At 61.3% G+C, this 23487-nt stretch overlaps 2 protein-coding genes across 2 annotated transcripts; both read right to left on the reverse strand.

The window, feature by feature from the left end:
* Positions 1-18: 18 nt before the first annotated feature.
* On the reverse strand, positions 19-13103 carry ADISSP (adipose secreted signaling protein). Its single transcript, XM_056345555.1, has 6 exons — positions 13019-13103; positions 10884-10993; positions 7755-7897; positions 5135-5273; positions 1800-1922; positions 19-773 (listed from the first exon to the last, which is right to left on the reverse strand). The coding sequence occupies exons 2-6, from the start codon at positions 10900-10902 to the stop codon at positions 673-675; spliced, it is 525 nt and encodes a 174-aa protein (XP_056201530.1). The 5' UTR covers positions 10903-10993; positions 13019-13103; the 3' UTR covers positions 19-672.
* Positions 13104-15209: 2106 nt separating this feature from the next.
* On the reverse strand, positions 15210-21852 carry SPEF1 (sperm flagellar 1). The gene is made up of 7 exons (XM_056345459.1): positions 20166-21852; positions 19903-20014; positions 19590-19725; positions 18408-18456; positions 18083-18146; positions 17723-17834; positions 15210-15921 (listed from the first exon to the last, which is right to left on the reverse strand). The coding sequence occupies exons 1-7, from the start codon at positions 20353-20355 to the stop codon at positions 15814-15816; spliced, it is 771 nt and encodes a 256-aa protein (XP_056201434.1). The 5' UTR covers positions 20356-21852; the 3' UTR covers positions 15210-15813.
* Between the last annotated feature and the right edge of the window lie 1635 nt (positions 21853-23487).

Raw genomic sequence — 23487 nt, forward strand, 5'->3', positions numbered from 1 at the left:
CATACACACAGATGTGTATATAACTATATCTATATATATTTTTATATATATATAGGCACATAAAGCCTCCTGTTGCTTTTGAAACTGAGCCACTTCTCCTGGTCCTTGTACCATGGGTCTTACTGGGGAAAAAAAAAACACCAAAATGGAAGGAGACCAAGTCAATGGCTGCAACATGAGGACATGGACGGGCTCTGCCACAGGGACATCAGTTTCCACTGCCAGCTCCTGCCCTGGCCCAGCTCAGCTCCACACCCCAGGAGGCAAAATTTCACCCCGGGGGGGTCAGCTGGGGCTCCGCCACCCCCAAACATCCCCTCTCCTGGGGAGCTTGGGGGTAAAAGTGAGGGGAAAGCAGCAAGAGCAACTGGAGGCAGCAAGTGGGATCCCTCACCAAAGCTCCAGCAAGAGATGCTCCAACATTTGGGGAGCCCATCCTGCACTTCGGGGACCCCCGGACCTGCAGCAGGGAAAGTGGGCGGCCACAGCTGGGGAGGCAGCAGCTTGACCCCAGCTCCACAGTGTCCATGGAGCCACAGCCCCCAGGACCTACGTTGGTAGGGTTGGGGGGGTTGGGGTTGGTTGGTGGGGGTTTTTTCTGTTCTTTTTTTAAAATTTGACCTTCGTCCTTAGGAACCACGCAGGTGGCAGCGAGCCAGGGGGCGGGGGGGGCTAGTCAAAGCCATGCCAATCGCTCTGCTCCGAGTCGTACTCCAGCTCCGCACCGATGCAGCGCACCCCATCCAGGAGCATCGGCGTGCCGTGGTGCCGATCTGTGGGACAGGAGGGGATGGTGGGGATGGGGACAGAGCCAGGGGACAGCCACATATGGCCTCAGGCTGGCCTGGCAGGCTTGCTTCACCTTTTTGAGGGCACTTTTGGGGAGTTTTCAGGCTCACAGGTGCCTGTCCTCCCTCCCGCAGTCCCTGTACAAGGGATGCCAGCACCCACGGGGATGGGAGACGCAGGGATACTGCACCCTGTCCCCAGGTCACTGCCGTACTCACTGCCCTCAGGGTGCTGCATGGGGATGGTGCTCAGCCCCCCGTGCACTGGGGCTGGGACAGGGGGTGGGACGCAGGGAGATAGCCAGGTGCGGGGGGAGGGGGTGGGGGGGACAGGGTTTGGAGGGGCAGGGAGCAAACCGCCAGCCATGCCAGCTCAGGGACAGTGCGGATGAAGCCCGTGAAGGCAGTCGCCAAGCTACAGAACGCTGCTCTAATTAACTAACCCAAATTAAGCAGCAAGGTGAGGGAGGGGGAAAAAAAATAATTTTAAATTAAAGACTACTGTGCTGCCTGCCAAGCAGCCATGGCTGGAGGGGGGAGGGGGGGGGGGGTGGCGGGGGGGCAGTGGGCTTGGCCCCAGGCCTCTGGCTGGGCTTGGGGTGAGGATGGGGGGGTGCAAGGGGTGCCCCCAAACCATCCACTGCAGCCCCACTCCGTGCACCCCTTCACGAGGGAGGCCCCACGGCCTCATCCCCTGGTCTGGGGATTTCCAGGGTGAAAGTTGTCCGGTTTAGACAATTTCTTAGGAGTGCCCACCAGGTGGGGAACGTCTGCAACAGCTCAACTGGGAGAACTGGAGGGAGATGGGCTGGGGAAGGAGGGGGCATGGAGCAGCGTCTAGGGAAGGAGGGGGGATGGAGCAGGGTCTGGGGGATGCAGGGAGCATCCCTGGCTCCCCAGGCACAGCAGAAAGCAGCAGGTCTCCATTACCAGCTGCGCCAGGGAGGAATCGCTGCTCTGAAACCCAAGGAACCGGGCAAGACCCTTGCACCGCTGCTGGCAGATCCTTACCCATCACACGGGCTTGGACCACGACCTTGATGCAGGCACCTTCACCAGCCTCGCTGGCCAGGACCATCTCCTCCTTCAAGACCCCTTCCTTGTGCGCCGTGTACTCGCACTTCACACTGTAGCCTGGGGACAGAGACACTCTGGGAGCTGGGATCCACCTGCCCACACCTTTCCTGCCCCACTCCAGGAGTCCCTCCTCACCGCAGGCACCCAAAGGCAGCAGAGCCTGGGGCATGGCAGATTTAGTACCATCCCCACCACCAAGGTGCTGAGCAACATGGCACAAACCCTGCTGGGCTCCCTCCCCACCAGCTGCCTCAGTTTCCCCACCCGGGAGACAGAGACAAGGATGCTGAACTGTGGCCGCCAGAGATGCAGGCGAGGTGTCAGGGGACACTGCTCTTTCCAGGGCTGGGCTGAGGGGACTACCGTAAGGGTGCTGAGCATCCCCAGCACCCTGAGCTGATGGCACGTCTGAGACCTGCCTGTCACCCTGCCCTAGGCCACAGGGGCTTTGCAGAGCCCCACAGGGAAGGAGCAGCAGAGCAGGACACTGGCATACAGCTGCGCTGCACATCCAGTCACAGCCGGGGGTGTCCCACATCACATCCAGCCAGGATCCTCCAGCTCCAGCACACCAGACCCCCCGAACACAGCAAACTGTGCTGCCTGCACCCTGCCCTGCCTGCAGTGCCCTAGCCAGGGTGATTTCCCATGCCAAAAGTGCCTCGCCTCGCAGAGCAGTGGGAACACAGAAACAGCCCTTGCAGCCCCCAGCTCGGATGGGGTGAAGGCTGGCCCTGGCCCCGCACCCCCCCAGCTCAGGGACAGCTGGCAGGGCCAAAGGAGGCAGTTGCTTTTAATCTGGGAAAAAGTAAAAGCACAATGTAAAAAATAAAGGAAATGTAGAAAATTAATAAAGCTGCAGAAAGGTGTTAACCAAACCCTGGCATGGGGGAAACAAGTGAGCACGCGGCCAGGCAGCCCCACACAGCTTGCAGGGAGCACCCTGACATGGCTGGCACGGTGGGATGCTGCAACAGCACAAAAAAAGAAATAAAAATGCACTGAGCATCATCCAGGCTCCCGAGCACATGCAACAGTCTGCTCCATGAGCTCACCCCACGGCTCAGAAACACCAGGCATGCACGGGGAGCGCAGCGGGACAGGGCAGAGCAAACCACTTATGGCCACGACAAATGTTCCCCATCTGCTCCTCCAAGTCCCCACCCGCACAGGGCTCCGGCGCCTGAAGAGAGGCCAGTGGGGAGCCCGAGGGCAGCTTGGGGCAGGGAAGCACTTTCTCTGCTCAGAGGCAGCTCAGCCAGCAGGAGGGAGAAACTGACAAAACCTCCCGAGCGCTGGGAGCTGACATCTCCAGCCCATGCTCACCTGAGGCTGCTTTGTCTCTGCCAGATTTACTGTGAGGCACTGGGCTCCTCGGCATCCCACCGGAGCGGCTCTGGGTCCCCAAAGGGCTCTTTTCCCCAAAGCCTCGGGAGCCCTGGCCCGGAGCCCAAGCCAGGCACGCCAGCCCAAGGTGAGGAGCTTCAAGCAAACAAAGCTTAAGTGCTTTGCTGGGCCGGGGCCAGCAGCAGCACAGGCAGAGCCACAGCCCATCCCTGCCAGCAACCAGACCCTCGGCTGCCGGGAGGTGGTAAGTTGCAGCCCCAAGAGCCAGAGGGGACAGGGATGCGGGAAGGAGCATCCACAGCTGCTTGTCAGCTGGAGCTGCTGGCATGGGACCAGCTGAGGTGGCCCAAGGTGCTTTGCACCCCGCTGTGTCCTCAGAACTGATCCCATGTCCCCGAGATGGCTGCCACTGAACCCAGAGTGATGCTTGGCTGTCCTAACTGCTGCGCCAGGGCCACCACCACAGCCCTGCTCCCTTCTCCCACAGACGTGCCGGTGGCAAACTGACCCCAGAGCAGTGCCAGACTGGTGCATGAGCCTGGCACCTCTTGGAGCAAACCCTGTACTTGTCCCCATCCCGACTGGGCTGTGGGCTCTGCTCCACAAACTCACAGCTGCTCTTCACCTCCTGCCTCCCAGACTGATCTGAACCCACAAGAAACAGCACCCGATTGATGCATATTTGGGATAAAAGAGCATTTAACCTCCCAGTTGTAGATGGTAAGTTACGGTGAGACGGAGTCTGCAGGGGACAGAAGAGCAGCCATGGGGCCGGGGGCCGGCTGTGTCCAAACTGGCACTGCCAGCGAGTATGGGATGATCCAAGCAGGACCAAGGGCTGGAGGAGCCAGGAAAGGGACAGGAGGAAAGGAGGGTGCAGAGCAGCCAGCAGGACCCCAGCCCCACAGCCGTGATCCTGGGGGGCTGCCACATACCCGGCCCCCAGCACAGGCTCAGATGGGGCTGAGCTGCCACAGACACAGCACCAACCCAAGCCCAGGATCACCTCTGCACAGACCCACACCACGGGCTTACATCTCAGGGCATTACTCTCCTTTCCTCTACAACAACAGAATTAGCAAGAAGCCTGGAGACAGACGGAGAGGTGACCCCGCCTCAGCTCCAGCCTCTTCTTTAGGCAGACCCTCTGCGCAGGCAAAGAGCAGACAGAGCAAGTGCTAAAAATACCAGCACGTCTGGACTCTGTTCAGCAGGTTCCTGGATTAAAATGCCACAAAAGCCGCTCTTCAAGCATGCGGGTCGAGGTCGGGCGTCTCACGGGAGGTGCAGTGGAAACACAGATTCCTTCTCCATGGAGTAAAGCTCTAACACAGTGCTGCAGGAATGGGCACCAGGATGTGGCCCAAGCAAAGGTACAGGCATCCCGGGCAGCACCAGGACCAAATGCCACCCTCATCACTAGCAGCTGCAGCAGGACTTGTCCACAAAGCCCCGTGGGTCAGGGACAGCCCAATCGGCCTGTCACCCCTCTCTATGCTCAGCCGAAGGACGAGGCTTGGGGTTTGGGAAGTGCTTTGGAGGACACTCACCCACTGAGTTCCCATAAGGCAGGAAACACCCCGGCAATAAAACCCATCCCCAGGAGCTCCCGGGGGCTCCCGGCTCCCCGAGGAAGAGGAACCATCCCCCAACCTGGCAAGGGCTCAACCCCACTGCACCCGGGGGCCGCCAGCTGCCTCCCACCGCACAGGAGCACTTGGTCCATGCTCCCCAAGGGGCCCTGGCATGGGCCAGGCACCCCTGCCACCCCCAGGGGCACTCGGGGGTACGTCTGGGTATGGCAGCCCCCCCAGTCCAGGCAGTGCCCCCCTCGCCAGCTGCAGCAAAGCAAGGGCAGGATCCGGGACCGGCACAACAGCCGCTGGGGGGACAGAGCGGGGTGACAAAGAGGAGGACCTTACCTTCTGGCAGAGGGGTGATGCTGATGACTCGGAGGTTGAGGTTGGGGAGGGGAATGGCACAGATGTCCTTCCCCAGCCTCTGCAATGGGGGCAGGAGGAATGTGATCTCGTACTTGTGGAGGATCTTCAGGAATCCCACCTGCAAGCAGGGGACACAGCGAGGGTCAGGCCATGCCTCAGGCAAGCACTGAACCACACAGGAGGTGGTCCCATGCTGCCATCGTCACAGCTAATCCCACCCACCCACCCACCCCCATCCCACCCCAGGGACAGGGACCCACTAGGCATCGAGCACCCAGAGCCCACAGGAAGGTGGGGGGCAGTAAATAATTGCCAAAACCATAACAAACAGTTCTATTTTGGCTGCACAAAGCAAAAATAACCAGTTCCAGGCAAAGCTCTGGGAAAAACCACCCATCAGTGTCACGGGAGCAGAGACCAATTTTCCCAGTGTAAACCAAATGCGTTCAGCTGCTGTTTCTGGTCTCTAAAAGCCAAGATGTTTCCAAGAGCACGCCTTCAAATGTCATTTATCCACTGCCACGATGAAAGCCAGAGCCCTTTCAGAGCCGGCCACCTCCAGAAAGAGGTTCATCTCCATCCCACTCAGAAAAAGCCATTTTGGGAAGGGAGCAGAGAAAGCTGCCAAGCTCCAGACATGCCTGCAAACCCTCCTTGGGGCAGAGCCCAGGGCACAGCCAGGATCTGTCCCAGCTGGGAGACCCAGTGACTGCCACAAACCCCACCAGCAACGTGCAAGCCCTGTCTGGGGCACAACCCCACACCTGACAGCCTGCCCCAGGGTGCACCTCCACCACCACATAAATACATGTACAACATGCCCAAACACGTATCTAGCTATACACACACAGATAAAAGAATGCACGCCATATGCTGGCACATTCCTGGCCACAAGCAGCTCTGAGGCATCACTGCAACGTGGAAACCAACGGAAACGACAACGTGCAGCTCTGGGGATTTTAAGGCCACGGGAAGATGTTTGGTGACCAGCCCTAATGAGCTTTTTCTCCCCAGGGGAGAGGATGAGGGTCTCCTCCTGGCTCCGAGACAGAGGGCAGGCACACAGGCAGTGCTGTGGGGTGCAGGGTGCACCTCAAACCTGTCCAGAAGGAAGGACCGCATGAATAAACCCACAGACCCACGCAGCCCCAGTGTGCTGGGCTCAGTGAGGGTGGCTGCCAGTGCCAGGCTGGTCCCACTCTGCCACCAGCACTGAGGGCAGCCCCCCTTCCCCAGGGAGGCACGTGCAGTGCCGGGATGCCTGCGGCACGCTGCACAGCACGGGTGGAAAAAATAATAACAACCACCCACAGATCAGCAATTGCTAAGCAATTCACTGCCATTTTTAGGGCGATAACCCATCATCCACCTGATACAAATAACTGACTCAGAGCTGAAAGGCAGTTTCAGATTGCTGTGCTGCACACAGCGCCGGAGCAACCCCGATGCTCTCCAAGGGGGTTGTTTCTTGGGAGGAAAGGGTCTCCAAAGGAGAGACTGGGATGGAGAGGCCAGCTGCACGCCAGGTGGAGCAACAATAAAGCTGCTCCGGGCAGAGGACCAGCGACCTGCACCTCCAAGTCACTGCCAAGGTGCTCATCTCACAGGCAGACCCCACTGCCACCAAAGCCCACAGCACCTCGGCACTGAAGCCTCCACTCCTGCCACTCAGCCTTGCTGCGTGGGGTGAGGAGCTGTGGGACGGGGCAGGCAGCGCATGCTCGGGTTTGCAAACCTGCCAGGATGAAATACGAGGTGCCATTACAGATGACTTGCTGTCCCCGCTGCCATCACTGTCCCCCAGCCATGGGGTTGGGAGCCACCATCAAACCTGAACCCATGCTAACACCCTCCCACAGCCACAGGCACGTGGCTGGAGGGGACTGAGCAGAAGCCATGGCTCCACTGGCACACAGGGTGAGGCCCAGCTCAGCCCTGTCCCCCCAACACAGGGGCAGAGGGGACAGTGCCGCATCCCCCGTGCCCCAGGGCACAGCAGGGCCAGCAGCTTCCCCAGCCCAACCCGCCAAGAACGGGCTCTGCTGCTTGTGATCCCACCAGACCCTGATTTCCAGAGGGGACCCACGTCCCGCCCCAGGCCATCAAATCTGCCCTGACAGCCCCACAAACACTGCCCAGATGACTGCAATGGCAACACGGGCCAGCCCCCCCCCCCCCCAGACAGCCCCCAGCCTGCCCCCACTGCCGGCAGAGGCTGGATGCAGCTGCAAGAATTGGGTGCTAATTTGCTGAACCCAGAGCAAAGCACCCACACTCATACCTGCACCCTCAGGAGCATCACAGCCGCTCCCAGGCCCTCTTAAGTACATCACGGGGTTAGGGGGGCCAGAAACACCCCCAGATCTGAGAACTGGAACAGAGATGGAGCAATGTCCAGAGGGGTGGCAATGAAAACTTCCCCGAAGCAGGTATTGCTGCAGGCAGCAGAAGCCCCACAGCTCAGGGGGCTACGACAGGCAGCACCGGGGTCCACCTACCCCACAGGGTCGCCAGGACAGACCCAGCACCGCTGCCAGGTGCGGGGACAGGCCAGGGTGGCACCGGTACCCCCCTTTGTCCCACAGGTCCCAGCTCCCACCTTGACAAGGAAGCTGCCGTCCTTCTCCTGTGTCACCATCACTGCTGAATCATGGAGCTTCTCATCGAAGTGCACATGCCCGTGGGCCCCCTCAGCGGGCTGGCTGGGGGTGAAGCGTACGCCCCCTCCCTTGGCCTTGCTGCCTGCGTGAGGAGGAGAGGACAGAGCCCGAGTGTCACTCCCTGCCCACCTGGGAAGCACCCCCTCTGTCCCCAGCTCCATGTTCCCAGGTCCATGCCCCCCTCACAGATGGACCGAGGCTGGAGCATCATTCCCCAGCTCCCTCCTCTGTCCTCATTTCAGAAACACCCAATGCCACAGGCTGGAGAGAGGGCACACGGACACCAGTGACCACAGAGAGCTTGCCCTCCAAGCAGGGGGGAGTGCATGGACCTGCCACCAGCCGATGTCCAGAGGCTGCGAGGGTCCCACCTGTCCCCTGGGCTCAGTGGCATTTCCTCACTCCTGTGATATCCTTGGTGCAGAGGAATGGGATGAGCGGAGACACGGGCTATGCAGGGAAGAGGACATGGGTGGGACAAGGACAGCTTCCCCAGGCAAGGGCTCCTGTACATCCCAGAGCACTAGGCAGAGCTCGCCAGGGCTGCAAAACTGGCCAGCATGCTGCTGAGCAAACCCCACAGTGCTCCAGGGAAACCAGAAAAATGCGACGGCCCTGCAAGGACAGACATCTGCTTGGGGACACTGAGGTCCCCAGGGCCAGAAGGAGCCCACACAGAGGCACAAACGCCACGGACCTTTCCACTTGCACCTTTGCAACAGGCTTTCTGGGAGCTTCCAAGAAAAAACAGCCTCTCCTCTTCCTCCACGGTACACCCTAAGAAACCCCCCCAGTCCGGCCGCCGATTGCATCCATCTGGCAGCGGCTGGGAGCAGATTGCCGCCTCCTTAAAGAAAAGGCTCTTTGTGCCTCAGCAGGCTGGAAACGCCGGAGATTTAATAACTCAGCATTGTTCAGCCGGAACAGCTCGGCAGAAATCCCTTCCCCGCATGCAGGGGAAAAACAAGAGACTCGACCGCTCGCAGAGCGACGCAGCTGCACGTGGCTGTGGTGGTAAAGGGGACACTGATGGGACCCTCTCCACTGACACACAGGCAGCACCTGGTCCCCGTGACAGGGCATGGCCACCCTCTGCCCCGCAGAGCCCTTACAGGTGCCACAGGGCAGCACGAGCCCAGGACCTGCTCGGATCCCACACACCAGCCAGAAGTTGTGGTGACAGGTGAGGTCCCAGCCCGCCGTTGCCATCAGGAATCCCAGTGCCAGCACCAGGTTCAGAGGAGTCAAGCCCCCATGTCTGCCAGGAGACTAGGAGGGAAAATCCCAAATATGTGTCTTTGTCACATGGTGCTTGGAGGCAGTACAGCCGATGTCCAGCACAGAGCTTACGAAGCCAGGCAAGTGTCTCCAGAGGGTACCCGGCCACCCGTGGCACTCAGCTAGCCCCCCGGCACGGCGTGCCTGAAGACCCTCTGGAGACAGTGAGGTCAGAGGAAGGCGAAGGTGGCAGCCAGGCACCACGGGCAGCTGTCCCGGGAACCAGCTGTCCCAGGAACAGGGTCACCAGCTGGCATACATCCCGGTGACCTTGAGAGGCTGCACTGTGCTGTGCCCCTGTCCCGACTCAGGAGGGAATGACAGGGGTTGTCCTCACCCTGGCAGGAGGGGACACCCCCAGGGGCCCTGAGCAGAGGCTAGACAGGTGACAGTGGCACCTCTGAAGCCCAGGGCGCATGGGGTGGGAGCACCCACCCATGCAGGACATGTCCCAAGTCAGCCAGGATGGAAATCTTATTAGGGACGAAATGCAATTGTGTGCCCTGCACACACCCGGCAGCGAGGGGAGGCATGGGCAGGGGTGTAGGCAGAGACTGGGCAAAAAATCACCCAGACCTGGCGTGTTTTATCTCAAGTCCCACTGCAGTCATGGCAGGAGGATCACCAAAACCTGCCAGACTCATGGTCAGCGTGCTGGCAGCCAGGCTGGTGCCACGCTCCCCGGGCACCCATGGGGACAGGTCTGGGGGTCCAACCCACACCTGCCAGAGCCAGGGATGCCTGCCTCGCATGTATCAACAACAAATCGCAAGCCCTGGCAGCAGATGCAACCTTCAGAGTCACCACATCACATCGTCCCCCCGCAGTATCCCTGGGGAGGCAGGGCTGGGAGCAGGGAAGCACGGGGCGGGGGGGGGGGTGGGGTGTCAGGCTCTCCCAGCACACTGCTCCTGCTGCCGGGACCACCAGCCCCTCTCCCCAACACTGCCAGGAACAAGACAGCCCAGAACAGGCAACCTGCCTGTCCCTTGGCATCACCCCCAACAGACTGTTCACCCGGCCCTCATCCTGCCGGGAAGCTGGAGCAAGCTCCACCGCCAGCAGGAGGAAAGCCCCCGGGATGGAGCCATCCCACAGCCCCACTTACCGGCAGTGGGGAAGGAGCCGCAGAGGCCGGAGCCGCGACCAGGCACACAAAGGCAGATGAAATCACACCCAGCAGCAGCACAAAGAGCTTCTTCGGTCTTTGTCTCTGCACAGCAGAGAGCCGGGCCCTGCTGCCACAGGGCACCTCGTGCCAGCAGTCTTTCGGGGTCCCCTCCCAGCACAGACAAAGCACCCAGCTCCCCAAGCCCAGCCAGAGCCTTTTGGGGCAGCAGCCAGGATCCAGGAAAGGCTGGAAGCACCCCAGGAACACCTGGCACCCACCACCTCCCACAGCAACCTTGCCTGGGGTGCGGAACTTGTGCCAATTACCGGAGAGGGGGTCTGTGGCGGAGCGATGCCAGCAGCACCTCACTGGAGCCCCCCCACCCCACCACAAGCCCCCTCAGTATGTGCTCACTCACAACTCGCAGTGGGAAAACAGAGGGAACATCCCCCCGGTTCCCCACAGGCTCTGCCCTGCTCGGCTGCTCCCTGGGCACAGGGGGGGCAGCTCTGACATCCCCAGCTGCGGGCAGAGGGACCCCTCAGCAGGGCCGCGGGCAGAGTGGCTTCGCCGGGAAGGAGCGAGCATCCAACTTGGACACCAGCCCCACACCAAGGCAGGAAGCCCGGGAGGGGGCGAGGAGCAGGCAGGTGCGGGGGGGGGGATGCCGAGGACTCACCCTTGCTAGCTGTAGCCATGTGTCCCTGCAGCGGTCGTCCTTGTGCGAAACTTCAAAGGCATGGGCAGACGGCCATCCTGCGGGGCTGCTGCCGCTCCCGAGCACCGGCGCTGGGCAGGGAACAGGCAGGGTTAGGCAGGGGCAGGCAGAGCCGAGGAGGGCGGCCGCTCTCCCCAGCCGGGTGCCAAGGCCAGCCGAGCTCCACGGACAGGATGGCACCGCACGGCCGCGACTCCGACCGAGCGCCGGCACGGAGCTGCCAGGGAGGAGCCCGTCTGCAGCTCAGGGGCGTCGGGCAGCACAGTGGTGCCTGTGCCCAGCCCTGCGGCGTGACGGGCACAGGGCAGCACCAGCAGTGCCTCTGCCCGCTCCACCACGAGCCCGTGGCGTGACCCGACCAGCCCCAGCTCCTGGGGATGCAGCCAGCCCCTGCCCAGGAAAGGCAGGATTCCCAGCCCCGGCGCAGCAGCCAGGACATGCCCATCGCATCTCCCAGCCATCAACAGAGAGCAGAGCACACCCCGTGCCTCAGTTTCCCCACTCCCTACCACCACCTTCTCAAAGGCTCCGTCCAGCAGCTGCCACACCGACCCCCGAGCTGGAGAAGCCTCTACAAGCTGGCAGCAGCAGTGCAGACCCCAAACCCAGAACCCCCCAAACCCCTTTCCCCCAGCCTGCCAGCACAGCTCCCATGGGAGCAGCCACTCTCTCCAGCCCAGCTGGCACTGCCTCCCCCAGGGCTGTGCTCCCCCGGTAGCTCTGCAAGACCACGGCAGGGGCCCCTTCCAGCCCCCCCAGCCCCAGGGTCAGGTCTGCCCCTGCACCAAGGCAGAGGGAACCACCAGAGCCAGGCTGCGGCTCACAGCCCCCACGGTTCAGGATCTGATACCCCAAAGAACCCCTTGCTGGTAGCTGAGGCTCAAACCCCTACCCTGGGGCTCAGCCAGCCCCACTGCCCCGCAGGAACCGACCCACGGGCTGGTAACAGTGCCGGGCACCCCCGTTCCACCGCCAGCGACCCCGGAAACCCAGCAGTAAGAGGCAGGTAATCGAAACGGTTCCGTCAGCAGCCCAGCCTGCCGAGTACAGGGAAATTTATGGAAAAAGCATTGACAGCATCAGTCTTGGGTGAAAATAAGATTAAATAAAAGCAGAGCTGAAAGAGCAGGGAGCCTCTCAAGCGGTCAGGGGAGCCAGCAGACCCTCACCACAGCCCCCATGGCGCTGCTGCCCAAAGACCAAATGATCCAGCCTGGAGAAGAGCTGGGAGAGAATAGCCCAGTATTTGGGATGCCTCAAGAGATGCACCGACACCAAAACGCATCCATGGGCAGCGTGGGGTGAGAGGGGACCCCAGGATGGGACACAGCTCCCTGGGCGGTGAGGGGGGGCACGGGACAAGCAGCTCCCAAGCAGGGGCAAAGCATGGGGCTGGTGGCATGGGGCTCGGGGACCAGGGTGGGCATGGCACCTGGGGCAAACACGGGGCACACAGGCTCCCTGTGCCCTGGGCGGGGGGAGGGTGGTCAAGGACCCCTCCCCTCGCCTGCAGCTCCGGGGTAGCTGGTGTCCCACAGGCTCCCTGGCACCCCGGACACGGGGTCCCCAGCGCTCAGACCCGCCCCCCGGCACCCCGGGCACGGGGTCCCCAGCGCTCAGACCCGCCCCCCGGCACCCCGGGCACGGGGTCCCCAGCGCTCGGACACCCCCACCCCCCCCCCCGGCACCCCGGGCAGGCGGCGGTGACGCGCCACTCCCCGCCCGAGGCGCGCCGGCTGGCCCCGATCTGCCGCCGCCATCACCCGCGTGGCACCGGTCCCCGTCACGCGTGGGTGCGGGTGTCGTCCCCCCCCCCCCCGCGCGCCGGCTCAGCCTCCGTGCCGTAAAAGGGGACGCGGGGATGAGCCCCCGGCCTCGGTGTCCCCCCCTCTGCGCAACGGGCCAGTGACCGGCCCCGGGCGAGCGTCCTGCCGCAACCCACCCGGACCGGGAGAGCGGGGACCCCCCCGGCGCGGTTATGCCGGAGGAGGGCAATGCGAAGGGGGGCCCCGCCGGCCCGGGGTCGGGGGGGATAGGGTGGGGGGCGACCTGCGGGGGGCTCCCCACCCCGGCTGCCCCCATCCCCTCTCACTCACCCGCGGCCAGTGCGACCTGCGCTCCTCCACGCTCCCCGCTCCCCGCTTCCCACTACCGGGACACGCCTCCTCCTTCCCATTGGCCCAGACACACACTCCGCCGTTCCCATTTGCCCTCCCCCCAGGCGGTCACGCCTCCCCGGCACGCCCATCAGCTGCGGCGCCACTGCTTCCCCAGCGGCCCCGCGGGACAGGGCCGTCTCTAAGGGGCGGGACTGTCGCTAGGGGGCGTGTTAGACAGCTGGGGTAACCAATAGAGGGCGGGCGCGCACGGCTGTGGGGCGCCACGTGTGGGCGGCGGTGTGCGCAGCGCGGCGGAGAGGGGGGGCCGCGGCCCCCATCCCCGGGGAAGCGGTTGTCATGGCAACCTGACAATTTGGTGGGGGGGAGGGAGTGTTTAGGTTTTTTGCTGCTCGGACCCCCGTCTCCGAGGCTGGCCAAGCCTCGGTGTAGTCGACCGGCTCGCAGATAGGTGGTTGATTAGAAGGCCAGTCTGTTACCTAACTTGAAATTTAGACAAAATACATAAATATCTGTAATGAAAAACAAGAAAAGAACTTGAAAAACAGAGGATGTTACGTACGGCTAACAAAACACGGCCTTGGGAGAAGGGATAGACCCCATGAACACGTAAAAAAATAAGCTCAAGGAGAACCAAATGGTTAATGCAACTAACCAGAAAATTACTTGAACTATGTGAGAAGTACCCTAATTAGCACACTAGAAGATCCACCCTGGAGCAGAGAGAGCCCCCTACTCACAAAGCCCCCTCCCCACAGAACAGGGGAGGTGAAATAAAAGAACACCGTGCACTGTCCCTTTAAACGGAGACAAGGCTCATAAGAGCTAATGAGAATTAATTGTGACTGAACATAATTGTGAACAGTTGTTCAAAGCGTATAAATGTTTTGCCATGTGCTCCAAGGGGAGCTGGTTTTGACGGGTTACCGCCTAGCCCCCTACTTTGTGCAAACTGGAAAAAAAAGGTATTGGCATGAGAAGCGGCCCCCCTGTTTGGGCAAGAGACCCATCACAGGAAAGTGGGGGAAACAGTGGGAGACCCCCAGTGCCAAAAAAATATTTTTAGGTTATTTCAAAAAAATAAAATAAAAAGCCTAACTCTAACCCCTGGCCCATCATGGAGCAGCCATGGGGAAGCTGTGGGGTCTCAGGGAGCAAGAGTAGCCCCCAGTGGCTCTGGTGACCGAACCGAAGCCACCAGCTGACTACAGGAAAGGATCGATGCAGAGCGGCTGCTGTGCCAGTGCTGTCCCTGTCCCTGCTCGGCACATCCCGGAGCCGTAGGAGAGGCTGGAGGGTGGTCGGGTACCAAGCTGGGAGCCAGCCACGGCAGCTGGGCAGGGCTGGCTCACCCCATCCCATCCCATCTCCTGCAGAAAACCCTGAGGAGTCAGAGAGCCAGCACCCCTCACGCCTGGCCCAGCTGAGCTCCCAGGCTGTAGCTGTCCCCATCTGAGCCTGTGTGTCCCTTCTCTCCGGTGGGACAGAGCACAAGGAAGGGCCACATCTCACTGCGGGAACAGCGAGGCACCGGCAGGGACAGAGGCAGCTGGCTGTCAGGGGCATTGAGGGTGGGAAAAGCAGCTGGGACATGTCCCTGCTGGGGAAATGCTGCCGGTTCCCTTCCAAAGAGCACGTCCACCAGCCTGGGAACGATGTGGGGGGAGGCAGCAGCCCCCCTGTGTGGACAAGAGCTGGCCCCACAGGGTCTGAGAGGGGTCAGGGCTTGCTCAGCCCTGGCCTGCATGCTGCAGGGTGAGAAGCCCTGGCCTCAACTGTGGTCTCCAGATGCCAGAACGCTTAAAATGGCGGGGCTTCATTCCCAGGGAGCTGCTGGAGCCCCAGCTGCGTCTTCGCCTCTGGCACGTGTGATACTGCGCACGGCTCAGCCCCATGGGGAGGGACACACAGAGCCTGGGGCACCCCTCTGATGGGACATGCTGCACTCACGCGTTGGAAAAATCAACTATTTTTTAACCTAAAAGGCTGCAGGTAACTCTGGTGCAGTGAAGGTGATGCCACCCCCAGGCATCTCCCCACTGCTGGGGACATCCTCAGGGGAGCCCTGGGGGCGAGCAGAGGAGCTGGGGGTACTGCCAGAGACACACACACACACACGCACACCCCCATAGCTGGGCTGCCCACACAGTCAGCACCCATTTGAGACCAAGGGCTGCTGCCCAGCCAGCCCGTGAGCAGGCAGGGATTTTCTCAGAGATTACAAAAACAAACAGCTTTGGGTAAGGGATTACATCCCAGCCTCCATCATCGCACGTCTCCCCAGCCCAGGCAGCCGAGCCATGTCCCCATGCTGCCGACCACCCTCCGATGCTGGACCAGCTGGGAAATAAACGCCCCCAGGCTGGGGCAGGTGGGACCCCCGCAGCGACTCAGCCTCACGGGGAAGTCTCTGAGCGATGACCCAGCTTTTTAATTACCAATGTGCAAGGCAAAGGAAGGAAGGAAGGAAGGAAGGAAGGACTGCTGCCGTTGGCAGACACCAGCTGGGAGGGCTGAGCAGAGCCCATGCCATATCGATGCCACTGCTGTGCCACCTGCCGGTGGGCACTGGAGGTCCCCCGAAGTGGGCACGGGGTCCCTGCTTCTGCATCTGTGTTTGCCACCTTTGGCTTTTGTCCTTGAGAGTCCGCCCTGAGAACTGGGGCAACTGGCAGGCACTGGGATGACTCTTCCAGCTCAGCAGGAGGTCCCACGGGTGAGGCGGGGTGGGGGGCAGCCCAGGGAGAAGGGCTGCTGGTTGGGCGAGGGTCCGCTCACCGCTGCTGGCATTGGGCTTCCTGCAGACGCCGGCTAAGGTCGTCGATCCGCACATTCTTGAGGCGCAGCAGCTGCTCCAGCCTCCCCACCTTCAGCTGCAGGATCTGAGCAGAGACACCAGCACCCCCTCAGCCTGGTTTTGGGGGGCAGGAGGCACATCCATCCACCCCAGACAGGCTCTGCAGGGAGCTGGGGCCTGGCTGACAGCCAGCAGCAAGGACAGGGGACACAGGGGGGACTCAGGGCCAGGCTGATGCAGCTGATGCAGTGACTGAGCAGCACCAGCCAGCTTTTACTGCAGGCAAATCAAGGCAGGTGAGCATCAGTGCCAGATTTGGGGTCCCTATTCCAGCTCCCACAACCCACATCAAGCTAACACCTCCCAAAAACGTGGCCTGGGAGTCCCAGCTCCCCAACTCTTCCCATCCAAGACGTCCCACAGCATTCCTTCCTCTCTTTCAAAATTTTACATCTTAGGCAATGTTTTCCAGCAGAAAAGCCCCAGTTTTAGGCCAGACAGAGCCACTGCCCTGGCTCAGCACTGAATGAAGCTTTGTTTCAAAAATCACCCACTGCCCAGGGTCGAATAAGGGATGCCCGGAGCCTGGTCTGCAGCCCTGGGATGGCCACAGCCAGCCATGTGCAGGGGGGTCTGTACAGCTGTGATGCCCATCCTGCATCACCCTTGTTACAGCGGGCTGGAAGACTGACCAGAAAGGATGAGGATTGGGAACATTTGGGAATCGGGGATTGATGTGACTGACTGGGTGTGTGCCACAGAGATTGAGGGCATGGCCAGGCGGGAAGAACTGAAAGAGAAAACTCTTAACCCCTGTCCTGGTTTCAGCTGGGAAAAAGTTAACTTTCTTCTTAGTAGCTGGTGCAGTACTGTGTTTTGTATTTGGCATGAGAACAATGTTGATAACATGCTGATGGTTTTGGTTGTTGCTAAGTAATGTTGATACTAAAGCAAAGACTTTTCAGTTTCTCAGGCCCTGCCAGCAAGAGGGCTGGGGGGGACACAAGAAATTGGGAGGGGACACAGCCAGGACAGCTGACCCAAACTGGCCCAAGTAGGGTATTCCATGCCATATAGAGTCATGCCCAGTATATAAACTGGGGGGAGTTGGCCAGGGGCTGCAGATCACTGCTCAAGGACCAGCTGGGCATTGGTCAGCGGGTGGTGAGCAACTGTATTGCGCATCACTTGGTGGTTTTTCCCTCCTTCCCTCTGGATTTTATTTCTCTCCCCTTCTACTGCCTTTTCATCATTAATAATAATAATAATAATTTTATTTCAATTATTAAATGGTTCTTATGTCAACCCTCGAGTTTTATCTTTTTCCTGATTCTCCTCCCCATCCCTCTGGGGTCAGGGCAGGTGGGGAGTGAGCAAACAACTGCATGGTACATAGTTGCCGGCTGGGGTTAAACCACAACAACCCTGGTGGGAGATCTGCAGGCACAGCCTTTAAAAGGGTTTTTTACCCAATAAATGCCAGCAAAACACCTTCTGCTGTGGAAGGAGACAAGGGCTGCAGGGACTGAACCACGTCTCTGGGCTACGCTGAGCTATCACTACCTGGTTTGACCAGACTTTTGTCCTTTAAGCCCAGCACACTGCCCAGCACTGCCCTGGAGCAGCCAAATGAGCAACCCAAGCCAGACACTGGCCAGCTGGCCCACAGCAAAGCCACCGCCATGCTGGCCCACACCTAAGGGTGCCACCAGAGCCAGTACAGAGACAGGAGCCACCCCAGAGGTTGACAGCACTGAACAAACACCTGTTTGGGCTGCTGTCTAGACCACCATGGCAGGACAGTTGGGGAGGCAAAGGGAGCCTGTCCCCACTTTGGTGCTGCTACAGGGACAGCGCTTGGCTGGGTTGACAGAAGGTGGGCTCACCTGGATGGTTTCCTGTGCCAGGAGCAGGGCCTGCTCCCTCTCTGTTAGCTGCAGGCAGAGAGCAGCATCCCCTGGAGCAGGTTGGGCACAGCCGTGGTGGCTTTTCTTCACCCTGGACCAGGAAAAGGAAATGCCAGGACAATATCTGATCCTTCCTGCAGCATCGCTGCTGGCCCACAGAGTTGTACAGACCACAGGGCTCACACACACAACCAGATCCTCTGTGTCCTGCTCCACACACCACTGCCTCTGCAGCACAGGGCTCCCCTGACCCCCCCAGGGACTCCCATCCAGGAGGGACACATCACCAGCATCCAACAGACACTTGCAGTGGCCTTGCACTGCATCAGCAGCCCTTACCCAGCAGCCCTGGGAGACTCCTGTGCGTAGCCCCCTCCCACACTGCTCTTTGCCTTTGTGTAGCCTGCAAAACACAGCAGTCAGTGCATGATCTGCCCAAACAGCTCTGCCCCCGACCCAGCCACAGGGACACCCCCTTCCAGTAGCATCTCTTATCCCCTCAGGGCCAGCCAGGCTCATTATCTGGGTGCCCCAGCACAAGGCAGGGCTGTGTGTGGCCACCCCCAGGCACCAGAAAGGTCACGGTTTGGGGTTTGGACCCAGGGAGCCCATAGCACAGCCAGGATGGGACTGTCCTTCCCAACGTGCCACACACTGGCCATACCCGTCTCCAGGTAGCTGACCTCTTCCAGCGCCGCCTGTACACCCAGCTCCTGTGTGGAGAGGCAGTAAAACACCCATCACACCTGGCCATGAGCTGTGGGTCACCCTATTGGTGAGCCCACAAACAGCCCCTGTGCAGGGAAGGGACCTGGCCAGGCCCCAGCGTCAGGAGAAGGGGAACAGGGTACCCCAGCCTGTTTGGTTGCCCATGCCATCCCTCTCAGAGTGGTGCTGGGGCTCAAGGCCCTGTGGAGCATCGGGGTGGGAGGTTTGCTCCCACAGCAGCAGGAGAGGCTGGTTGAGCGCAGGGATTTCGCAACATGGCTGAGGTACCAGGGTTACAGCCTGAAGGCAGGGCTGGGATCCATCTGCCTGAATTTCTTCGGGCTTCATGGCCACAGCCCTTCGCATAATGAATTCCTCCTCTGAACTGAGCGTGACATCACAGCAGAGACAGCCCAGCCTGCCTCAGCCCTGCACAGTTATTTATCCTCCTCTCACACCACAAGGACCAGGACAGTCACAGGCTGAGGGTTTGCCCAGGGCAGGAGAGGAGGCAGCAGCTGCTTCCTGTTCCGTCCCACTCAGCACATGCTGCTGAAGCCCCCCCAGCAACCTCCCTGCTCCTCTTCAGGGGCCTCACACCAACAAGGAGGGCCAGGTGATGGGTGGTGGCGAACGAAGGTGACGGAGACAGTATTCTCTCTCTCCCAGCTCACAGTGCTCCTCCTGGGCTGCCTGGGCCAAGTCAAGGCTGCAGAGTGAGTGGGGCCACAGTGCTCCCCAGGATGCTACACAGCTGCCATCTTGCAGCCACCGAGTGAAGCCACCCCTGCCACCTGCATCACTCCTGGTGGGGTGCTCCTACCCTGGCTCTGCTCACACGAGGGGTTTCCCTGCCTCTGAACACCCCACTGCACTTCCCCATGGAGCTGCAGACAGGGAGGTGGTAGCAGGATCCTTGTGATGGGGAGATGGAAGTGTGCAAGGTGATAATGACACCCATAAGGTGGTCTGGGGCTGAGCCCAGCCCCCCTGCCATAAGGACACTGATCTCTCTGGGATGGCTACTCGCTCTTAGCACCCTCCAGTCTGAGATGCACGGGACGCACCAGCAGGACATGGCATGCCAGGCACGTCTCTTCCCCCAGGCCCTGCTGACCTGGCCTGGGCCAGACTCTACCTTGCTCTGCTTCTGCTTCTCCTCCATCTTCTGCCGCAGCAGGAGCAGCACCTGCTCCACCATGCCGGGCCGGCACTGCACAACCTGCCGGATCACATCATCTGGGATGGAGAAATTCAGCTTACTCAGCACCTTCCTAAAAGAGGTGTCAAATGAGCACTAAGGAGGGTGGAGAGGCAGGCACCCCCTTTCCTGAAGCACCCTCAGCCAGCTCCCAGATGGCCTGGTCCCCAGCCAGGACAAACAGGGACACTCTGTGGGGCAGCACAGTGCTCCCAGTAGAGGGGAACCGGGGGGCTGTCTGCCCCAATACCTGTTGAGGTGGCCCCAGTTGGCGAGCTTCTGTGGCGTGGAGCTGGCGGGCACGTAGCTGTGCAGCTGCACCATGGTGGGGAAGAAGAACTTCACCACCTCGGCTGCCAGCACTGCGGGAGGAGAGGAGGAGAGGGGCTGGGGGCGGCGGGCATCCCAGGGCCCCCACCCCACGGCCTGCAAGGCCCACCAGCTGCCCCGACCTAGGCCCATGGCCGGGCCCGTCCCGCCCCCGGGCCCGTCCCACCGGGACCCCCGTCCTACCGCCGTCACTGAAGTCTCGGGCGATGTTCCTGCGCGGCCGGGAGAGCGGCACGGCGTCCAGCCAGCGGTACAGCGCCCTCAGCTCCTCCGCCACCCCGCTGCCCGCCATGCGGCGTCCCGCCGCCATGGCAACGGCCAGCGAGGCATGCTGGGAGCGCGCGGCCGTCGCCTGGCAACGAGCGCGGTGCATGCTGGGATAGCGCGGCCGTCGCCTGGCAACGGCGCTCGAGGGAGTTACAGCAAGCGCTGTTCCGGGGGTCCTGGCGGACGGCGACCTGCGGGGCTCACAGCGAGGCGGAGGGGGGATGGGGTCCCGGAAAATGGGGAACTGGGGGGCTCAGACCCAGCGGGTGCAGGGCCAGTCCAAGACAGACTCTGGAGCAATGGGGGGCCAGGACCACCCAGTGAGGGGGGAGGCTCTGTGGGACCGAGGCCGCAGCAAGGGGGTCCTGAGCAAGGGGGCATGCTCAAGGGGGACCAAGGCCACGGGGGCCACAAGCAGTGGGGCAGGCTGGAGGGGTGCCTGTCACCCACCAGCAAGGAGGATGCTGAGCAAGGTGGGGTCCCTGCTCTGGGAAGGTACAGGGAGGAGGGTCCCAAGACAGAAGGACCCCAACATGGCAGCAGCTCTGGCTCCCGGTACTGGGGACTGAAGATCAGCGGGAGGGGCTGCTCATGGCCGTGGGACCCGAGCCTGAGCACCACTCCTGCCCTCCCCTCCGGGGGGCACGGGGGCCGTGCTGGGGACAGCTAGCACGATGGCAATGGACACCACTATGGGGACAAGACACCGTAGAGGACAGCGACAGTGGGGATGGATGCCACGGGGAGGATGGACACTTAGATGGAGTGGATGCTTCCCTGGGATGGATGCCTTAGCCAGGAGAGACACGTCCCTCAGACACATCAGCACAGCCATCCTTCTGTGGCACAGGGCACCAGCAGAACCACCATCTTTGTGGGCAGTCAGTGAGGACTCCCCAGGACCATGGCACCACGGTCACCCCAGCAGTAGCCCATGAGCCTGGCTCCCTCCCTGGTGGCCATGCCATGGGTGCCCACCTCGCGAAGCTGAGCAGAGGAGCTGGCTGCAAGTGCGGCACAAACCAAGCCAGGACCAGTGCCACAGCTTGGGCACCCTGTGGGGCAGCTGTGCCGCCCTGGCACACAGACAGGAACAGGCAGATTACAGCGCTGCAGGCAGTGATACCAGGGGTGGGTGAGACACTGGGGACACTGATAAGCTCTGTCTGTGGCTTAGTCTCCAGTGAGGTGGGACGGGGACGGTGTGGGGACAGCTCCTGCTGATGAGCCAGTTTATCTGCCGCTGCAGCCTGCTCCCTTACTACAGCAGGGCCCAGACCCAGGAGCTCCAGCTCTGCCACCAGCAGCATCTGTGCCTCAGTTTCCCCACCCTGGCCCTCTTCTGGCCACAGCAGCTGCAAAAGAGGGGGCCGGTGGGGTTTCACTCCTGGTTTGCTTCTTGCTGTAAATAAAAGTAGCCTGAAAAAGTTTATTTTTGGCCAAACCAGAACTAAATTCAAGGTGTTGAACTAGAAACCTCCTCTCCGTGGCAGAGCAGGGTTCATTGCAGCAGCCACTGTACCCGCAGCCACAGCCTCCTTTGGGTGTGTGAAGTAGAAAGCAGCAAAACAGGAAGGGGAAAACGGAGACGCCTCTTTGCCCACCCCCCCACCCCACCCCCACCCCCCGCCAGCTTCCTCCCCATCACTGCCAAGGATGCTTTGGGGTGGGGAGGTTTTGTTCCAGGACCCTCTGGTCGCAGTTCCCAACACTGCTGTCTCACCCAGAGCTTCTGCCACGCCTGTGGGTCCTGGCTGTGTCGGCGGGTCCATGTCCCATGCCACCACTGCTGCCAGCGCCGCAGCATCCCGCTGCCACCATCCTCCTCCTGTTTTCCTTCCACTCGCCAACATACGGAATTTTAAAAAATCAATCAAATCCTGTATTTTGGTGCTAGGGTGTCCCAGACCCCCGCACGCCCCATGGCCTGGGAGGTGGGTGACCCCCCACTTGCCACCTGCGCCATTGTGTCCCCACAATCCCCACCCAGAGCCACCATGTTTCCAAGCCAGATTTGGTGCCTTCACCATGCCTTTGGTGACACCAGCCACATCGGTACGGTACGTGTGCTGCCCACAGGCCCCACAGGCTGCCACATGGGACCCCACAACCCCAGGATGCCAGACACTGGTACCTCCCTGCAGTGCAGCCCCCCCTGCAAATAACCAGCCATAAAGAATGTGGAAAACCCCCAGCTGGGTGGGCATCCCTTGCTGTGTAAGCCTTTTGGGGCAGAAAACAGGTTTTCTGTGGCCAGGTGAAAGCTCTCAGGGAAAACATCGGCATCGCTGGTGCACATCCCTGCCCAGAACTGCCAGGCCAGGAGGGGAACCAGTGGGGAAAGGGGATGCTGTGGGATTATTTGCTGAAGCAGGGGGAGCTTGTCCCCGAGGTGGGGGTCCCACACTGGGGCAGCCCAGGCTGGGTGAGTGGCTTGGGGAGGCAGCGGGACACCCGCAGCCACCTGATGGGGTGGGATGCTATGGGGGGACCACCCCCCCTGCCCCAGCCCTGCTGCTGTGAACAGCCCCCCACTTCGTCCTTGTTAATTAGAGTAATCTTTATGGCAGGTCTCGCTGTGCAGCCATTAAAGCGAGCCAGCCTCCGTCAGCCCCCGAAGCCCCCCCACCCCGTACCCAGCTCCATCCCCGAGCCCCAGCATCGGGGCAAGCAGCCGCACCCTGGGCGGGCAGGGGGCTTTGGGGGCCCACCCCTGCATCCCACACCTCTTCCCTCCCCCCTCCCCCACAGGAGACCCCCATTTCCTTCTCCTGTTTGCAGCCCTGCTCCTCAAAACTCCCTGTCTGGGGGCAGGGGGGAGACCTAAGCACGTGGCCCCTTCTCTATCAGTGCAGCTGCTTGCAGAGCCCTGTGAGCTGCAGCTGGGCTGGCTGGAGAGCCCCCCCCCCCCCCTTCCCTGCCCAAGGCCCCCAGCGCGGGCTCGGGGCAGCCACCAAAGCTGTCCTGAGCCGTGACCCATGGCCCCCAGCCCAGCCTCGTGTGGCTGGAAGTAATTAAAGCCCTCAGTGGCCAGGGAGGACATCCCACAGCCACCCAGAAGTGCTGGGGGGCCCGGGACCCCGGGGTCCCCCAGCCCATGGCAGCACCAACCCCCCAGCCCCACTGCACTGGAATGTGCTGGGATGTGCCTGGCATCGCTGAGGGAGGGGATGTGGGACCCCCATGCCTTGTACAGGTTCTGGGGGAGCAGGATCTGGCCACTATGGGGGTGTCATGG

Source organism: Falco biarmicus, chromosome 1 (assembly GCF_023638135.1).
Source record: "Falco biarmicus isolate bFalBia1 chromosome 1, bFalBia1.pri, whole genome shotgun sequence".
Classification (NCBI taxonomy): domain Eukaryota; kingdom Metazoa; phylum Chordata; class Aves; order Falconiformes; family Falconidae; genus Falco; species Falco biarmicus.

Bases quoted from the DNA above. Each gene is read 5' to 3' on its own strand.
- SPEF1 (XM_056345459.1), bottom strand. From the start codon at position 20,355: ATGCACCGCGCTCGTTGCCAGGCGACGGCCGCGCGCTCCCAGCATGCC. The intron at 20,015-20,165 runs GTAGGACGGGGG...CTCCTCCCGCAG, and splicing joins CCGAGACTTCAGTGACGGCG to TGCTGGCAGCCGAGGTGGTG. The intron at 18,147-18,407 runs GTATGGCCAGTG...TGTGTTTTGCAG, and splicing joins GGTCAGCTACCTGGAGACGG to GCTACACAAAGGCAAAGAGC.
- ADISSP (XM_056345555.1), bottom strand. The intron at 5,274-7,754 runs GTGGGAGCTGGG...CCCTGCTTGCAG, and splicing joins ACGGCAGCTTCCTTGTCAAG to GTGGGATTCCTGAAGATCCT. The intron at 774-1,799 runs GTAAGGATCTGC...CCTGTCCCACAG, and splicing joins GGTCCAAGCCCGTGTGATGG to ATCGGCACCACGGCACGCCG.